Source organism: Eptatretus burgeri, chromosome 6 (assembly GCF_056783735.1).
Source record: "Eptatretus burgeri isolate ZD-2024b chromosome 6, Ebu_testis_v1, whole genome shotgun sequence".
NCBI lineage: Eukaryota > Metazoa > Chordata > Myxini > Myxiniformes > Myxinidae > Eptatretus > Eptatretus burgeri.
The window spans coordinates 65,424,677-65,445,344 of NC_140966.1; the positions used below are offsets into that span (position 1 = coordinate 65,424,677).

Here is a 20,668-nt window from a genome sequence, read left to right on the forward strand (position 1 = left end):
TTTGCAATGAATGGATTTCAATGCAATGCAGAGAAGAGGAACAAGTCCAAAGTTTAGTTTACTCACCAGTTGTTTCGATGCAACATGATGAACATTATACAACGTACTGCTGCTGCTGCTAGTGCTACTACTACAATTACTACTACTACTACATTATTGTGGAGTCAGCCGAGAGGGGAAGTTTGGGCCACGTTTGTCATAACCCAGCCAGCCAGGCCAGACGTTCAACTGGAGCTGATTTGGGTAGTAATTTGTTTATGATTCCCCAGATGTCACATAGTCTTCCATGAAGGAGACCGCAGGACATTTAACATCCACCAACTAATGCTAGCTGACGGGTCCTCCAGCTTACCATCCAAGTGATGGACCATGCAAGCATTGATGAATTGCCCTGCGTTTGAAAAAACAGGATAAGTTAATATAGCTCGGTTGAAATTCGTACCCAGGCTTGGCATCTCAGAGGTGAGTGTGCAAACCTCTAAGTCATCTTGCAAGCCAACAGGTAAGAAGGATACTGTGTATTGGTAAAAGAGGTTTATATTATTTAGAATATTTTGAGGGTGGACAAGCAGTTGCACTGCCAAACCTTCCCCATCCCGTATCCTCTCCACACCAACCACGTAAACGCAATCTGTACAAAAAAATACTCCCGAGCGGGAGTGCCGGTCATCTCTGCCAGAGGTCGAAAGTAACTCTGTGCCAGACTGGAATAGGGGCAGTTCATAAAGTACGTACGCTCTACTTCCAGGTTTCAAAACCACCCACCCCCCTCTATATGCAGGCTAGTGACCACCCACCCACCCCCCTCATACATCGCTAATCGCTTGCAAAGCCAGCAGTTCCTGATAAACCGATGTTTGTAAGTCATGACAATGCAGTCCCTGGCGGTGTAATTTACCTTTTTTCTTTTAATATCACAGTACGTCAATTTTGAAAATAAAAGTTCAAATTGACATTCAAGACAATGTTAATGTCATAAATGAAAGTAAGTGTGCATATAAACTTGTGTTTCATTGTTTTAGTTAAATCTGACAAAAGCTTCAAATGTAATATTTGTCTCGGAGAGTTCCGGTTCTTAATTTTTTTATTTTATTTTTTGTACGTACTTTATGAACGGCCCATACGGGGAATCAGAACGAAGTTTGAAGGGCTATAAAATCGGAACGAGAGCAAATTTCAAAAAAATGGCTCGTGTTGTTCTAGATAATAGTCCGTAGTATCTGAATCACGAATAACATTTGATCTCTCTTGATAAATGAGGGAGGAGATATGATTTGAAATCGACAATTTTCGCAACTTTGACAGCCTCGTGACGTTGACCTCGACCTTGGACGACCTTGAAAGTTATATCGTTGTGCATGTCTCATTGACCTCTATCCATTCCACTATTGGTTATTTGTCTCCACTCGGTTTGATTGTGGACGGACGGACGGATGTACGTACGGACGGACATACTTCGAGACTGGGGTTATTAGGTCATTTCTACTGAGATGATAGAGATGACCTAAAAACAAAACCTCGCTACATCCTTTAATATATTGGACCCTCTGCTGGTACATGCTGAGAGTTGGTTCTACCAACTGCATGATGCAACCTGAAATAGTCCAGGAGTTTCATCCGGTGATGTAATTTTCACGGGCTTCAGCAAGTATAAATTGGAAATAAAAGTAAAATAAATAATTCCACCTATATAAAGTTTAAAAAAGGTATAAATGACCAACTCAAACAGTATCACAACATCCCTGAAAAGATTAAGGAAGAAAATGCAAATTAACTTGGTTTTCACAAGGTGTCGGCGAAGCCTATCTTGCCATAAAAAAACCCCAAATGTTAAAAGTTTGTATTCGAGAGCATCCATTTTGTTCAGGACACAAAAAACAGGGTTTAGGTGAAACATAGATTCGCCTCCACTCAACTGCTGAGATGCCGATGGGAGTTTGGATGAGTAGTCACCCCATTCTGATTGGATTGGATCAAACAAAAAAGCCACACCCATTTCACACCTTGTGCAAATATCGTGCATCAATGATGTCACACTTCACAAAAAATAAAAATAAAAACCCTCGACAATGTGGGCAATAAAAAAGAAGATGATGCAGTCATGGCTTTTATCTCGAATAGTGACTTTAACCCTTTCACAACACAAAGAATTAATATAAAATATTTGGATCCACAACTGTTTCAGAGTAATCTGAACAGCATTCCAACACAATTGTCTCTTCTCGTGAACATCTTCGTACATTTCACCTTACATTTGGAAATGAAAGGTTTAGATAACCGTCACCGTTTAAGAATACTCGTTTTTTCACGATAAGTAATGAACATCAGATATTTGCTTTATTCGTTTTGAAACATTAGTTGGGACTCGAGGAAGGGTGAAGTGATGGAAGGTAATAAGGCAATGAACTGACAATGGGACAACAGTTGCACCCAACAAGGAAGGAAATAAACAGGAAAAGAGAGAGAGAAGGAAACAGTAACCTACATGTAAAAGGGTTTGGTTAATGAAGGTAATGAAGATTGTTGGTAAGGATGGGGGATGATATGAGATGACGGTGCACCGCTTGCTTGAAGCCCCGGAGGGAAGGGTGCAATTGAAGAATTTCTGAAACAACCGATGCTAGGTTGTGGTACAAGGAATGCAAAGTAAATAGAATGAGCAAAAGGAAGGCATGAAGATGTAGATTGATAGCGAGGCGTGCCAGGACCCAAACCAAGCCATTTTAAAAGAATAGAACGAGAATACGTCAGTTTGATGTTGGTCTGAGCTGGCAGCTTATCTCCATTTTGAGAGCCGTATAAGCCTGCATGAAGCACAGCAAATTGCAACTCAGATTTATACCCAAATTATGTACATCTTTACAAACCAGTGGCAAAATCACCATTGTGTGGTTGCTATCACTCCACCCATACTGAATGGCCAGTTTGGTTTTCAACACTGAGCAGTTTTTTTCATGACGTCATGACACTTGTTTCCAATAATTATGTACCGATAGATGAACCCGTCTATATGTACAGCTCCACGTATGCGGTCCGATCCAGTGGTAAGAAGTTGTCAGATTGCAAGAAATCCAACCAACTGACAAAAGTTGATCGGGAAGGACATACAGCACCCATACTTTGTCTGTTCACCTGGTGCTTCACGAATAAAAAGTTACAATGGCAAATTAATATTCTGGCAGAAAAGAGCACGTCATTTTTTCGGAGAGGACGTTGAGGCGATGGCCCTGTTTGCTCGTGAAAGAACATCACATCTTATAGTGACATCTGTGTACCAGTACCGTGCAGAAATTCGAACGGTTATCTTAATGTCCAAGGGCCCCATGTTTTAAACCAGGGTCCAGTGGTTACGCGACCAGCAGACACACACAGATCGACGGATGAACCTTGTCTGGGCTGCACGGGATTCTCATTCAACTTTATATGGAAACAGGATCACATATAGACCCATAGAGAGGAAGCGCTAAGAGGTGAAAATAGTAATGCGCACTTCGTCAGTGATAAAGGTCTTTGTTCAAATGCCGCTAGGTACAGGGTATCTGCAGTCAGGTCGTCTGTGCAGATAAGAGGCATGATGGACACCAATAGCCTTTTCTTACACGAGTTTCCTTGTAAAATAAAAATAGCGGCACAGACTTGGACATTCGTTCGATCTCTGGACATTTCGCAAGATGCTCACCTGCATTTGGCCAGAGCGGCCATATTTATCCCAGGCAATTGGCTGAGGTCTTGGAATGTGTGATCGCGTTTACATGATTTACACCCACGTGACACCTATCACTTGGCAGCGCACAGAGGGTTTATTCACAGGGCACCAAATCCTGTCCTATAAAAGCAGAACAATGCGCTTTTTATTCCTCGCTTTGTGGCTTGGCCCAGGTTATGCATACCCTTGATCTGAGGAGTGGGCAAGTTTATGATGGAGTACAGAAGATCATTGCACATGCCATAAACAGACAAGATCCCAGGGCTACAGAGATGCACAATGTCAGCATTGGCGCATCTGTTCATTACCTCTCCTGATAAGCTTCACCAAAACCATCTGCCCTGACTAAGGATGGACGGACGTCCTCATCTCTGGAGCCCATGGTATTTTTACAGGTGGGTGCATCTGGATTGGCAAGGCGGCAGCACATCCATTCCACAAAATGAAATTACTGTGCCGCAATCTCAGAGCCAAGAGCACATCAAGACCTGTGCCGTACTGCGAAGCGGTTTCTAGTTTACGCTCTGTGGTTTCTCCGTGTCGAATGCCCGCTGTACTCAGTCGGCCTTCCGTAAAGAATAAGAACCGGCTGGGCGGTCGGTTTCCCAAGGAAGTGTACGCTTGTCGGAGATTTCGTGACCGCCAGCCCGCTGGAAATGAAGCACTACCCTCAGGTGGAATCCGATGCCTGGCTTCCTTCCATTCCCTGATGATTACCACATTCATTGGTATCATTTATTTATTCTTTTGTTTTCCGGTCCAGACCAATAGTTGCCTTAAGCACATGCGGCAGCGACAAACGCCGGATACGCTTCGCCTCCGCAAAAAAATAAAAACAAAAACCAACAAAAGATTGTACAAATGGACATGCTACCAGACAAAGGGCAAACATTTCATTGAATGCAATGTAAACAAGGAGGAGGAATGTGTGTACATGAAAAATAAATAATGTTCATTTGCAAACCAATTTGAAACATTTTAAATTGCAACAATCAAAAAACATCAAATCAAAGAGCTGTGAGGTGGCGGAGTAGAAATCAAGCTTCTCGTCAACACTTCTGCATCGTATTCCTGTTTCTGGTCGGATAAGCTTCACTTTCTCGGTTCCTGCAACAAAATATTTAATTTTAAAATGCGAACAAACAGGAATGCCACTTTAACGACCCAAACCAAAGCCTGGGAAACGGGAAGCAAGTACTCACCATGTTCCACAACACACCTTTGCACGAGGTCCAGGCTCTGCTATAGTTCTGTGTGTGGCACCCGGTAAGTCTCGTTGGTTATTACTAATCGAGTAAGTCGTGCCCCGTAGTAGTCAATAATGTAACTAGAACCATCGGATGGTCCAACAACCTAAAGAAAGAAGGGTTAAGAGAGCAGGGTCGGGTGCATTAAGAACCAACTCAGGACTCCAAGCACTAATGGCAAGAAAAGTTATCAAATAGAAGGGACAAAATAAAGCAGGAGAACGTATGACAAAATGGACTTTTACGTCATGAACGTGCAGTTTCACGTGGGTTTGATAAGATCGACAGCTTTAGTCTTCGGCAATTAGCTTGGACCGTACAAGATGGCTCGTATGTCTTGTTACCCACTGGAGGAACATTTACCCAGTGAATATTTAGAAACATTTATGTTCATGTCAGGACTAACAGGATAGCACCTTCACCTCCAAGCTATCTAGCCTGGGTTCGAATCCCGACCCAGCTATAAATTCTCATCCTGGTGTTGCACAAGCTGGGCGATTCATCAACGTGTGTGCCGTCCCTCGGACGGACGTTAAACCGGGTGTCCCGTCTGCCATCTAAAGAGATATCTAAAGATCCCACGCGTCCTTCGCAAAGAGTTGGTGAGATGTTTCCGGCATGATGAACAAATTGCAAATCCCTGCTCGAACTTGCAGGGGGCAATGCATCAGCAGCACAGCTGCACTCCCCAAGCAACGATGCAAACAAGCAGCTACTTACTGCCTTTGAAATGAAATGTTCATGTTATGTTTTGTGACGTCTCCTGTCACTTGTTATGGGGTTGATCTGTGTTTCAGAAAGAAATATACTCCCATTGCTTAGCAAATAAGCAAACACAAACAAACTTTTTCAGACAAGTTGAGACAGAAACACAGATGATGTTTAAGCAGGAAAAGGGGATGGCAATGCAGTAAAACAGATGAAGATTATAAGACAACAAAGTAGGGGAGGAGGAAAACACAAGCCATCAAAGCCCAAAAAATTAATCATCCATTGAAGTCATGACTGTCCACAAGCAGATTAAGCAAAGGCCAAAAGATAATGGGGGAGAGGCCCAAACTGGAAAACTCCACAAATTAAACGAGAAATCTACAAGGAACCAAAGTCGAAGCAAAAGTTTACCAACAAACGAGCTGGAAACGACTCCACAGATGATCAATGGAAATACATCAAATGTTTCGAACATGTTGACGGAAACTATGGATGCAGATGTAGTGATGAGTAGCATTTTCAAAATAATGACGTTATCCAGGGAAACTCGGGAGGAATTAAAAATAATAATAATAATAATGTTTTTCATTTTGATCAGCAGTATCAACGAGGGGCATTCATAACGCTCACCTGTGTCACGATGAGAACAAAATCAATCAGGCTTCCAATGCCACAAAATCCAATGGTGCAGAATTTCAGTAGGCCTATGGGAATAAAATAAATAAATAAATATGGAAGGATCACATCATCAGGAAAACAAAGAAAAGGAATACATATTCACAGTTCAGGCACAATCTCCAGTTTCCTTCCCCGTTTGGATTGGACTGCCTCGATGCGTCCCATGTAAGCTTGTGGTGCTGGGGCCAACTCGCTTATCCTGGGACGATTTTTGTGACGTGCGCGATGTATTCTGTGAGCCTCGAACATTGTAGAAAAGCGAGCAATGTAAAATATATATATATATATATATATATATATATATATATATATATATATATATATATATATATATATATATATATATATATAAACACAAGCATCTGCTCATCCTACCATCCATATCGGTTTTCCAAATTTCAAAGTCACTTCGTCCTAGTGGTGCAACTTCAAAGAAGTTGTACATAAAAAAAAACTAAAATAAAATCGCTCCTTGGGTACCAAATTCGACAATTATCCAACCATGCCACGGAAATCAAAATGCAGGTAAAACAGCTGCAAACAAGCACATCAGCAAGTTGCTAAGACCAAGAAACTGAGACCGACGTGTCGCGTGGATTCCAACTGGCGAAGCTACAGAACTTTGCGGCACAAGGCAGTTGTGCCGTCCTGACAGCTGTCCAAGAAAGCCCAAGCCGTGGAACATTGCTTTTCAAAACGCACATGAAAGCACTGCTCACAGCCATTGCGAATGCTGCCGAAAATCCCTGGGCTGGCGCCTTCCCGAGATTCTTCCCCCCAAAAAACTGGAAGCATTTGAGTCGGGAGATCTGACGGGCCATTTGCATTTTAACAAGTCGCTATCCGGCTCTAAAGGCCCGACTCCCAGCAAAGTCGCAGCGTGGGTGCCTACGACAAAGGGCCAAAATCGCTGGCTACGTTTTGAAGGACATCATTACACACACGCGTTCCATTTTAATGATCGCAAACGCGTGGATTCCATGATGGATACAACTCCGTGGCCACGTCCCAGAGAAATGTGCCGCCGCTGCCTCGACATTTCAGACAGCGTATGTGGAACGATGGTTCAACAGCTGGATGGCGTTACCGCAGAACCGATGTGGATTGCTGCAGCATTGCAAGACAATGAGATACATGCACGAGCGATACACCACGTGGAGGTAAAACCAACTGGTTGTTGAATTCAGCTAAAGACAGACTTCAGGGAGAAAAAAATAAAATAAAATAAAAAGCATGACTTCATCTTTGGTGCCAAACAGTCCTGAGGAAATAGGAGCAAGTGCCAAGAGGAAGAGTCCGGTAGTACAAGTGCTTTATTGCTGCGGCAGGCAGACTACAAAGATGGGCCACAATGCACAAGCCAAACTGCTGAGCGCATCATTACTTGTTAACATGCCGATGCCACGGACCAGGTCACCAGACTGATTTATTGCCGAGGTTTGAATACAACTCAGGCAATGATGCAATCATCCCATGAGTACAACGAGATGCGTGCACGATGCCAAGAATTCTCTCATCATAACCTCTCTGCTGCAATAAACATGAGCCGGTGAGGGGCTCGCTAGGGTGGAGTGATGGCTAAAACAAAGTCGGAAAAATAGAATCCCATACCCGAAGTCTTTTAAAACCATCAAGTTTATGAAATGGGTAATGGGGTTTGTAAGAGCAAACCCCCAAAAACACGTGACTGCGGACACATCTCGGAAATTGTAAGCCTGCACAGCGGTGTAATGTAAGGCACACTACGCAACTACAATTTGTGTTGCAATACTCTTGCATTCAGCTCAAGTGAGGTTGCGATGTCATTACGCCCCCAACCCCAACCCCACCACAACCAGCATACAGCAAATAAAACATCACGGAGTTCTTGCATTGACGTTTGCACTTCCTAACCCTCTGGCGCCACCTTTTGACTTGTGCTAGACATGGACGAAGTACACATTTCCCCAACCTCCTGCAATCCAAAGTTTAGTTAAATCCGGTTAATCGCGTCCACCAGACCAAACCAATAAAGCCTCTTAGGATGTGCGGAAGCTGCTGATACTTTCACACAAACTGCGTCCTTTCGACGTGAACAGATCAAATGTCAAAAAGTGAATACAGGTGACTAAAATAGATCTTTGTGCAGGCCTCTTGCTCAAAATCCCAAACATATCGCACCCACTTGCACAGAATTTGCTGCGCTGTAGAACCAGAGCTGTTCCTGTTATTTTGGTGGGGCCCGAGTTTGCTGTCAGAATGAAAGGACTCGAGTTTGGGGGCAGGTGATGCGATGACGGTACAACGTTTTGAGTGATTGTGCAGGCCCCGCTGCAAACGTCCCTCAGAGAGGGTCGCGTCTGCCTTCTTCTTTGGGAAATCAGTGCGAAAAGATTTCCTCAAGGCATACAACTGGGATGCGAGTCAGAATGCAAAGCAGAGCGTCCGCTTGCACTCAGACAATATAGACAGCTCGATTCCTTGTGGACTGGCTCCACTTCCCCCTCCCCGCCCACACTGGCCCTCCGAATAAGTTAATGCGGGTGAAGCGCTTACAAGTCGAAGATAATTAGCGCCAAGCCGCAGGTAAAACGTCGTCCTTGAGTTTTGCGCAGGTGTCATGTTATGCTCCGTCTTCTCTTGCAAACCCGTCCGTCCATCCATCACACTATCTCCTCCTTAAACGGTTTGACAGAAGTTCACCAAACTTGGTAATGATGATTACCGCAAGGCACGAAGGTGCAGGAGCAGTAGTATCATTTTGGCCCCACCCTCTCGGGTGAGGTCAAAAGGTGAAGCACCAAAAAGAAAAAATGCAATTACGGGCATATTTTTCAACAAAACTTTGTTTCCGCAATCAACATTAGGGGACACATGAAATAAGTAACAATTTTTTTGATTTGACCTCCGGTTCATGCCCCAGAAGGTTACAGCAATCAAAAGAAAAGAAAAGATAAATTTCACTCAAATTTGATATTGGATAATTCCTGGTGGAACTTTGTGCATCTTCCAACTTTGCTCGAGGTGGGAAGCGTGGGGACTTGCGATGCCACGCCATCGACTTCGCTCCAGTGAAATAAACATCGGCGACTGCACCGCCACGTAAAGTCCCACAAACAAATCTGCACGCGAAGTTGCCAATTCACGATGAAGACCGATTAACTCTATGACTAAAGACACTGATGTATGTGCCGTTTGTGAATTAGCAATCATGACGAGAGAGCGTTCGCTGGGATTGCCACCAGCTCTTTAGGGATTTCATCATTTTCGACCTGCCTTATGCAGGTCATGATGATCGGGCTCACGGCCGTGATGTTACAAAATGCCGCCGCAACACCCTTTCCCTTGTTGATGAAAAGTTACATCACTCTGAAAACAAAAGTATGGAGGTACAGCTTGTTCAACAGCAGTTAGTGCTTACAACTGTATAAACCTTGTCTAAGCATTGCTGTAATTACAACGCAGCACAAATGATCAATCTAACCACCTGTGTTTCAGGCATCTGCCGTGCTAATGGGGATACGGAGCTCGGTTGTGGTGTTACATAGTCTGACAGGTTGCAAACTTGCTAGTAGAGACAATGCTGAGAGAAGTGGGCTTGGGGCCTTACCGAGTGCTGGGTAGCCGAGATAGAATCTGTCAGCTCCGAGCCAGCCGAGGAACAAGGACAAAGCAACAGCTACCGTGTAGCGGTAACCACTCCTGCGGAACATCGCACGTCGATCAAAGGTTGGTTACAAAACAGCGAACTGGATCATTAGGGTGCAAGTTGACAGAGAGTAATCATTTCGCCCAATCAGATTTACTTGACATTTCTACATTCGACAAAATGGGAGAGCATGCCAGAAGTTGTCCCAACACGAAATTAAAATGGACATCGTACCATAATGTGTTAACGTTTGACACTGTTAGTGCATGAAACGACACTTTACACTGAAGAGTTGCCAAGTGCTGCGGAGCTTTGCTGCACAACTTTCTTTTGCCTCAATGGTCAAAACTTACCATTCAAATGTCTCCTGACTTTGACTCATGTCATAAACGATGATTTCAACAATCGTCAGATGGGAGCTTTTTCTTAATCACAGACAAGTATGAGAGGGGTGTTTGTTAATCAGGCATTGATTAATTTTACAAACTTTTACAATCCACTTCATAGAGAGGCTTGAACCTTCAGGACTATTACGAGCTTGACATTTTGATGAAACCACATTTAGTGTACGCCTCAATTTCTTTACTTCTGGTGTTCTGTCTTCATATCGGAACTGAGTGCTATCAAAGCAGCAACACAGCAAGGGATTAATTACACTGGGTGGTTTGCCCTCATCTTCCCAGTGGGAGTCAGGGTAGGAATTTTAAAATTGTTCAGGGTGTTTGTGATGGTTTTCCTCCTCTTCACGAAGGACACCGAGATCTTTAACGTTCACCAACTAATGTCGGCAGATGGGACACGCCCACTTTAACGTCCATCCAAGGGACAGCACACACATTGATGAATCGCCTTGCGTGCAAAACACCAGGATGGCAGTTTATAGCTGGGTTTAAATTGAAACCCAGGCTAGACAGCTCAGAGGTGAGTGGTGCATGCCTCAGGGCTATCCTGCCCACCCCACGAGCCTTAATAAAGGTTAAAGAACAAGGTCGTCATCATCATCATCATCATCATCATCATCATCATCATAATACTACCATTCCATTCACGCCATAAGACGCATAGGGCTGCCAAGGCAGTTTCATTGGCAAGGAGTACAGTCCTGGAAGCCACTCCGATGCAGGTGACCCCAAATGGTTATCACCCCAGCATGCTGGTACTCATTTTGCCGACCTCAGAAGGATGACAGGCTGAGTCAACCTTACCTGGTTGATAGATGTATGCATATCTGGTTTATCATGGCGATGTTTATCAACATTCAACGGCCTGACAGGGGCTTGAACTCAAGACCCTAGGATCTTAAGCCAGCCACCTTAACTGTTAAGCCAACACCAGGACTAAGGTCATAATGCTCTTTCAAAATACTGACAAGTCAACATAATTATATTTATATATATATATATATATATATATATATATATATATATATATATATATATATATATATATATATATGTAAATCTATCTGTCTTCAGCTTACAAACAAGTCAGGTGAATCAAAATGCTGTTGACAACCAAATTAAGTCCCTGTATTTTTAAAAGTACAAATTCCTTATATGACCCATTGCCACTGCAAGAAAATACTTCATGAATTTGGACAACTGACATATAGCTTGCCAGTGAGCTTGCAGATTTAGGCACAAGTCCAACAATCAGCTATTATGACACTACAAATGCAAGTGGAATATCCCAGAGGGGCCATCATTTGTCTGTGGGCCACCCCATCTGTTTTAACATATGCAAGGTCCACATTTTGACCTCAAAGATGTCCAAAAGAAGCTTGGACAAATTCCAGTACATACATATATATATATATATATATATATATATATATATATATATATATATATATATATATATATATATATATATATATATATATATATATATATATATATATATATATATATATGTCACCCCAAACATGATGCCCTTCCCTGCCTTTCATTGAATCTAACTACAAGCTCATACATAAGCAAGAGACACTCGGAGATTAAAGAAAGAAAGGAAAAAAAAAACTTAGCTCGTCTGACAGATGGCATGACAATATCAATCGGCACCGAGAAAATCTAATTAGAGCTTAGTCTGCTGTAACCGTTTTTGCCCATGGTATCGCAACGTCGCACTCTCAAAGCGCACATTTCTGCACAATGTGAATTCAGACTGTCCTATTCAACATCTATTAGCGGGGGGCCATTATGACAGCCGGCAGCTTACAGCAAACTCAAGGGGGACAAAAAAATGCGCAAAATAATCACAAAGATTTGCAATAACTGCCCGGCCCAAGCAATTCTTCCTCCTGGAGCCATCCATTTATGATGTATGCATATCTGGTGAATCAGCCAAATCATGTTTATCATGGCAATGGAGCTGGGAAGCACGATGGTAAATATTGTGACGTCCACGGGACTAGAACAGTCCCGCCAACGTAGAATGAGCCGAAACGATGGAGGCGGTTTATTTATTTATAACCCAAACATGGCGGTTCTAATCGCTCTACCGCAAACGGGACGAGGAAGGTGGCACGAGTCGCTTTTCACTGAGTTGATGATGTTTATTCGTTTTTACTATTAAACAGAAATAACAAGACTCGGCAAGAAGAGGGATCCGGGGCGATTCGACGGGATGGTGTGGGATTGGGCGTGGGGAAAACACAGACAATTCCAATGAATATACAGATCTCAAACCTTCGAAGGTGCCAAGCACACACACACACACACACACACACACACACACACACACACACACACACACACACACACACACACACACACACACACACAAACACACACACAAACACACACACACACACACACACACACACACACACACAAAACGTAGCTATTTCTGGTGGTCAGGCTGGACCGTGGTGTGGACGCAACTGTCCCTGGATCAGCGTCGGACGAGCTGGCCTTGCTCTCGTCAGGGGGGGGGGCAGGAGAAACCGTGGTGCTGTCGACCTCCTGGTCTTGGCCCAAGTCCGCTCACAGCCACCAGGGAACCAGTTCTGGCGCCAAGTTGCGAGCAGGAGAGGGAGGCAGGTCCGCCCGCCGTTCGACCCCGTACTCCGAGTCAGCAGACCCCCAGAGCCAACCAAGGTGAGGCACGAGGCTCAGCAAGGCTCCAAGACACGATGAAGAACACATCGAATCGGCACAACAACAAGGACGCTTCCCGCACAACAGCCTCCACACCAAAAAAACACGATGTTTTTGTCCCGATCTTCTTCCTCTTCCTTTTTGACCCCGAACAGAACCTTTTTATCCTCCTGTCCTCGTCACTTCCAATCGAGCCGTTTATTGGCCCACCGCCGTCGCCTTCTGCCAATCGTGATCACGGGGCGGAGCCATCCGCTGCACTGTCCTGTGACGTCACGGCCAGCCTCCAGGGACTACTAAAAGGGGTTTACGCAGACACACTTACCCTATCCCGTGTCCCTGTCTAATTACGTGACAATTATCATTTCCCCCCTTGAAGAAATGAACATTTACTAGACAACTTATCACCACTGAATTGCTACTTATTACATCGAGATCCTGGTAAACTCGAACAGCATGGCATACCTAATTAAACATCCTAATTACCCTTTGAATGCATACCCCCCCTCAAACGTAACACTGCCCCCTCCTCTGGTACCGCAGCTCCTGCAAGGTATATCACAGGCGCTACCGTACCAGCCTTAACACTTACTGACTCACACCTAATTAACCTAACAAAATAAAGTAGGAGGGGCAATGGGCAGCGAGTCGCAGCTAACTTACCTATCCTACTTAATGTACTACCCCCTTATGGCCTTATCCTCGCCTAAACAATCATTCGGTTTTTTTTATTTTTTTATTTTATCACATGAGAGCACTGAGCGAAGTTACACTCCATCCTCTGGATCATCGCTCTTGCCCAGCACTCTTCCAGTGATCTGGGGAGGGGAAACAAAAGGTTCCACAAAAACACAACACTTATACTTTACATTCCTACTCTAAGCCTTAACGACACTATTTCCAGGATATTTACACTTGACCGCCTCCCCCAGTGGATGCTAATAGACCCAGTGTTACCTGGGGAGCTAATTTTCAAATTTGCTTGCCCCAAAATTATGCGGACATCATGCCCTTGCTGCACATGTCAAGTTGTGTGGGATCGAGTGGGACTCACACATCTTCACAACACTCACACCATGGTCATCATCACATTTCTAGGTCATGGTCCTCATTTTAATCATGCAGGCTGAATCCCGTCATGGCCGTGGGGTGGGTTACCACAAGATGATGGGGGCATCTCAGGTGCAACCATGCCCACAGGTAAGCTTCAGTCCAACCTGGACGCTTCTCCGCCCCGCTCCCTTTGATTCCCTCCCCCCTGGTAGCCATCAGCTCTAATCCCGTACAACACTCTGGAAGGGGTCTCACTGGCTCCTCTAGCCTTCCTGGGTCGCCAAGGTCCTACCCGCCTTGGTCGCCCATCCAGACCCTCTCCCAGTTGCCTCCAGACACTGTCACCATTAGCCACCAGGTGGTGAATCTCCTTGAAGGGGGTCGCAATTCACGCTCACCGTGAGCTTCAGCAATCCCTGTGGACAAGCACATCATCCCCACCCACAAAACCCACATGACTCCCCCACCCCATCGGCCTTACATGTGACACCTGCATTTCTAACACTTCACCGACCATGACCTTCCCTGTTACCACACCATGCCCAATAAAAAAATCAATGTGTGCACCATACATTTCACTTCTTCACTTAAAACAACTCACACAGCACTTCTCACCCGATCCACGCACCAGCCATTGGACAGCCACTCGTGCCCGCTTTGTTTCCAATTACCCACTGTCCCGATTGTCACTCTAAAACCCAGCAGAACTTACAAACCCATGCCAATTTTCCCACAATTCATTTTTTTCCACCAAAGGAGGGCACTTCGCCACAATCTCAGCAGCCGAGCATGGCCGTATATGCTCAGCCCAATCTAGTCTCCCCGACCCCCGACAGTGATCTCCGGACCCGACCTATGAAAGGGCATCTCGGATAGACCTGGCGGTTCAGCAGGAGGATTCACCCTCTCCGAGTCTAAAAGTCTATTGGAGGGTCCCTCCATCGCCGGGTACCGGCAATATCGTTGCATGTGTCCTCTTCGCTCGCACCGGAAACAACTCCCCATAAAAGCCCCCCGTGGGTATCGGTGTAATGTCTCTTCCGGTTCCGGACCCCCACGGCCATAATCGAATTGCTCTATTGGCTGGGCTGGACCCCGCCGCTTTGGCGCACTAACTACCGGATTACCCCTTATCAAACTTAACAGTTTCTGGCAAATTTCCTGAAACATTTGGGTAATGCCAATTTCTCCCAGCCCCCCTCCCTGATCCTGGATCTCCGCCTGTCGGATCGTCACCGATGGCCTCTCTGGAACCCGACCCGGCCGACTCCACGAGGCCAGCCTGGCCGCGCACTCGGCCGCTCGGTGAACGGTGGGTGGATCCTGTAACTCCACTAGCGCTCGGACCTCAGGGTCAGGAAGAGCAGCTAAAAATTTCTCGAGTGCCAGTCTGTCCCACGCCTCCACTGTAAGGTCCCGATACGCGATCCTGACTGATTGGTAAATGTCCTGTGCCAGCTCCTGCACTGTCTCACCCGGCTTTAATCTGCGGTGCTGGAGCTGGGCCCGCACCAGATCACAGTTTGCCGCGAACCCAAACCGACGGCTCAACGCCTCGCAAATGTGGGAGCTGGTCAACATCCCTCCGCGATCACGTTTAACACATCTGCGGCTGGTCCCCGCAACGTTGCCACCAAATTCCCTGTACGTTCCCGCTCATTCCACCCGTTTAGTTGGGAAATGCACTCAAATTGCGTCAGAAAAGCTTCAAGGCTCCCTGACCCATCAAAATTTACCAGGGGGATCACTTTTACGGTGGCCCGCTTCTCAGTTTCTCCCTTGTCCGAATCCAGCCCAGGGATCAAACACCCTTGTGGCTGCGTATCCAATTTCGGAGCCCACTGTGGCCAAAAATGTTTTGTGGTGAGGGTCTCATGGGTCAATTTTGCCTCCTGTTCCAAACGTTGAATGGACCGATTCACCTCTTCCCGCAGGATCTTCTGGGCCCGCACAACCTCCTCCAAGGCTCCGTCGCGAGTTTGTAGCTGATCCTCAACCAACCCGGACACTCTACTTACAAAAGACGGCTCTACCAGGCCTTTATCCAAGACTTCATCTTGGCTCATAATTTTATCTTGTTCGTCCAAACGAGCCTCCAATCCTTTTACCTCCTCCGCCAAATTCATCCCTTGCTTCCTCAGCTCTCCCCCACTCTTCTGCTTGCAGCTGCATACGAGCATCCACACAGGCACGATGACGTTCCAGGCTTTCATCCACTTTATCAACCCGAATGTTCGTTGCATCAATTTTATCTACCAATTTTTTTCGAATATTTTCCCCCTCCAATGTAATTTCTACCTTTGTTTCCTCCAATCTACCCTCGAATTTACTTTGTATTTCTCCCAATTTAACATCCACACACTCCTGCATCTCAGTTTTCATTTTCTCCATCTTTTCCCCCAATTCATCCCTCATTAAATCAATCCGTGCACCCAACTGTTCCCCCATTACCCCCAATCGATCCGCCATCTCTGCCCCCTGTGCCGTCATTTCTGCCCTCTGTGTCACAAATTGATTTTCCATTTGTACCGTCATGTCCCCTATTAAACGTTCCAACATTGTCCAGATCGTCATCTCACCGGTTTCCGGCGCTGCCGGCCCCGTTACGGGCAATGAAGCACGGTCCACGCTCGGAATGGGGGAGGTTCCAACCCTACCCCCGTCTCTCCCTTCTTCCCCCGACTCGCTGCCAGACACGTGGCCTTCCTCCTCAAACATCTGCACATCCGCCATGGTGCATAAGTCCCGTTTGCCGCCAATTAAATTTAATTTTGAAAAATCCCGTCAAAATTTTCCCACGCTCGCGCGCTTTTCTGTAGTGATTTTATATTCCAATTTGTGGCGAGATTTTAATCTTGGTATATTCTCCCGATACCAAATATAATTTAGAGGGGTTCGAACATCCAACACCCTGACACCAATGTGACGTCCACGGGACTTGAACAGTCCCGCCAACGTAGAATGAGCCGAAACGATGGAGGCGGTTTATTTATTTATAACCCAAACATGGCGGTTCTAATCGCTCTACCGCAAACGGGACGAGGAAGGTGGCACGAGTCGCTTTTCACTGAGTTGATGATGTTTATTTGTTTTTATTATTGACCAGAAATAACAAGACTCGGCAAGAAGAGGGATCCGGGGCGATTCGACGGGATGGTGTGCGATCGGGCGTGGGGAAAACACAAACAATTCCAATGAATATACAGATCTCAAACCTCTAAGGCACCAAGTTCACACACACACACACACACACACACACACACACACACACACACACACACACACACACACACACATACACACACACACACACACACACACACATAAAACGTAGCTATTTCTGGTGGTCAGGCTGGACCGTGGTGTGGACGCAACTGTCCCTGGATCAGCGTCGGACGAGCTGGCCTTGCTCTCGTCAGGGGGGGGCAGGAGAAACCGTGGTGCTGTCGACCTCCTGGTCTTGGCCCAAGTCCGCTCACAGCCACCAGGGAACCAGTTCTGGCGCCAAGTTGCGAGCAGGAGAGGGAGGCAGGTCCACCCGCCGTTCGACCCCACACTCCGAGTCAGCAGAACCCCAGAGCCAACCAAGGTGAGGCACGAGGCTCAGCAAGGCTCCAAGACACGATGAAGAACACGATCGAATCAGCACAACAACAAGCACGCTTTCCGCGCAACAGCCTCCACACCAAAAAAAACACGATGTTTTTGTCCCGATCTTCTTCCTCTTCCTTTTCGACCCCGAACAGAACCTTTTTATCCTCCTGTCCTCGTCACTTCCAATCGAGCCGTTTATTGGCCCACCGCCGTCGCCTTCCGCCAATCGTGATCACGGGGTGGAGCCATCCGCTGTACTGTCCTGTGACGTCACGGCCAGCCTCCAGAGAATACCAAAAGGGGTTTACGCAGACACACTTACCCTATCCCGTGTCCCTATCTAATTACGTGACAATTATCATTTCCCCCCTTGAAGAAATGAACATTTACTAGACAACTTATCACCACTGAATTGCTACTTATTACATCGAGATCCTGGTAAACTCGAACAGCATGGCATACCTAATTAAACATCCTAATTACCCTTTGAATGCATACCCCCCCCTCAAACGTAACAATATGAAAGGTATTCTGAGGGAGATGTTGTATGCGGCCGATCTAGCTGTTGTGGTACAGAGTCAGCAGGAGATGCAGGAAGTACTGGGGGGAGTTGACGGAGGGATTCTGGAAACATGGATTGAAGATGAGTATGGAGAAGACTGATGTGATGTGGGGCGGGCAGCAGATAAAGGAAATGAATATCAGGTTCGAAGGGAAGGAGATCAGACAGGGGAATAGATTTCAGAATCTGTGGGGGAACAGTGACTGGGGATGGCAGTTTGAGGCAGAGATGCAGAGAGAATTCAGGTGGGTGAGAATGTATGGATGAGGGTGGAGAGATGAATGGCAGACAGAAAAATATCAATGAAATTTAAAGGGGAAATTCTAATATATTGTGTGACGCTGGCCTGCCTTTACTGTCTCGAAACAATGGAACTGACAGAGAGACAAGCTCGTAGGTGGCCATGGGTCGCCAAGCATCTGATGACCTTTGACCCCTGATCTGAGTTAATCTAGTACTAAGTACTTACGAAATTGCAATCGAATCAGTTAACCCGTGTATGAGCAAGGGGGCTTTGAATGGTCATTTTGCCCAAACAATGCACTCATTGACCTTTGACCCCTGACTTAGCCAAGATAGGTCAATATGTCCTGAAGCAAAGTTGTAGTACTCATTGAGTACTTTGTACCTATGAACTTTCATTTGTATCGGTTAATCCGTGTAGGAGCAAGGGTGCCTTGAATGGTAATTTCGCCCGAAAAATGCACTTATTGACCTTTGACCCCTGACCTACACGAGATAGGTCATTATGCAAATGAGCAAAGTTGAAGTACTCATTACGGTCTATAAGCATGTAAAGATTCATTCGATTCGGTTCAACCGTCTTGGAGCGAGTGTACTTTGAATTTTCAGTGGGAATGCTCGAAAACGCCCTCGGACACCCAAGTTGAGAGGGTTGCCATTTGGAAACTATAAGATATAGAACAAAATGGATGTCATATAGCGGATAGGGAATCACCTTAAGATTATGCATACCAAATCTCATCGAGTTCCATCTACTGATAACTACTCGGTATCAATTTGAATGAAAAGTACCGAAAATGCGGTTTCATATCGGAAATCCCCAAAGTTCGAGGGGGTGCTGTGGGTGAACAAAGATATAAATCGAAAATCCGGCTCGATCGTTTGTGCACAATGCATTCCAGATGATTAGTGTGAATTTTCATGACCATCTGACCATAACCCTAGGAGGAGTAGCATTTGGCGCGAAGACACCTCCAGCTCTCGCATATTATCGATTTTTGCACTAATTGACCTTTGACCCCTGACCTAAGCAATATCGGTCAATATGTCCTGAGGCAAAGTTGTAGCACTCATTGCGTTCTATGAACCTGCAAAGTTTCATTCGGATCGATGCACTCACCTGGTCGCTAGGGAACCTTCAATTTTCGCCAATTTTCGGGCATACCCCATTTGTAGGGGGCGCTGCAGGTAAAGTATTCCATATATCACAAAAAACGGAATATATTTGGTAGAGCATCACCTGTAGATGATGCATGCCAAATTTCATAAGCCGATGTGGGATAATGGCTTTCGGAATTGATTTCGCGTGAACGGTACCAATGTTGAAGGTTTTTCGGCTGTTGCTGGGGAACCAAAGCGTCCCAAGCAACCATCACAATTTCCAAAGCACGAGGTCATAACATGTACCGACCACCCGAGTTTGATCAAAATTGGCCCACGTTTACGACCAATTATGCTGATGACAAACGAACAAACATCCAAACAAACAGACAGAATTACTGACACTAAGGATCATCTATTTCGGCAACCATATATATATATATATATATATATATATATATATATATATATATATATATATATATATATATATATATATATATATATATATATATATATAAATATATATATATATATATATATAAATATATATAAATATATATATATAAATATATATATATATATATATATATATATATATATATATATATATATATATATATATGTACGAGTCATGTTTTGCCTGTTTTCGATCTGGCAACATTGAGTGTATGACGCCAGTAAAGCAGTTCCAAGATGGGGGCTCCCTTCGAAGCATGTACCAGGGAGGAGCAACGTTCTGTCATCTGTTTCTTGGGAAGTGAGGGTGTGAATCCTAGTGAAATGCATCACAGAATGAAAATGCAAAATGGTGATGCATATTTATCGCTGCAGCAGGTGTACAACTGGGGCAGGAAGTTTAACAGTGGAGTGTCCAGTGTGGCAGCACTGCTCGCTCGGGTCGGCCTCACACAGCCGACACACCCGAAATGGTTGCAGGAGTTGAGTGCGTGCTTAGGGAAAACCATCGCATTCCACTGGATGAAGTGGTCTCCGAATTGAACAGTCGCCATGGTTCAGCACACCATATCATTCACAACATGCTGG

General features: G+C 45.2%; 1 protein-coding gene across 2 annotated transcripts in view; it reads right to left on the reverse strand.

The window, feature by feature from the left end:
* Window positions 1–4,427: 4,427 nt before the first annotated feature.
* TM2D1 (TM2 domain containing 1) overlaps window positions 4,428–20,668 on the reverse strand; it is a 29,316-nt gene continuing 13,075 nt past the window's right edge. The window contains exons 4-7 of one of the 2 annotated variants that reach the window (XM_085885467.1): window positions 9,932–10,023; window positions 6,295–6,368; window positions 4,926–5,059; window positions 4,428–4,813 (exon numbers count right to left, since the gene is read on the reverse strand). In XM_085885467.1, the coding sequence (XP_085741593.1) occupies window positions 4,949–5,059; window positions 6,295–6,368; window positions 9,932–10,023 (277 nt within the window). In that variant the 3' untranslated portion in view covers window positions 4,428–4,813; window positions 4,926–4,948. Of the gene's footprint in view, window positions 4,814–4,908; window positions 5,060–6,294; window positions 6,369–9,931; window positions 10,024–20,668 lie in introns of both variants that reach the window. The other variant, XM_085885466.1, reaches the window with a different exon arrangement.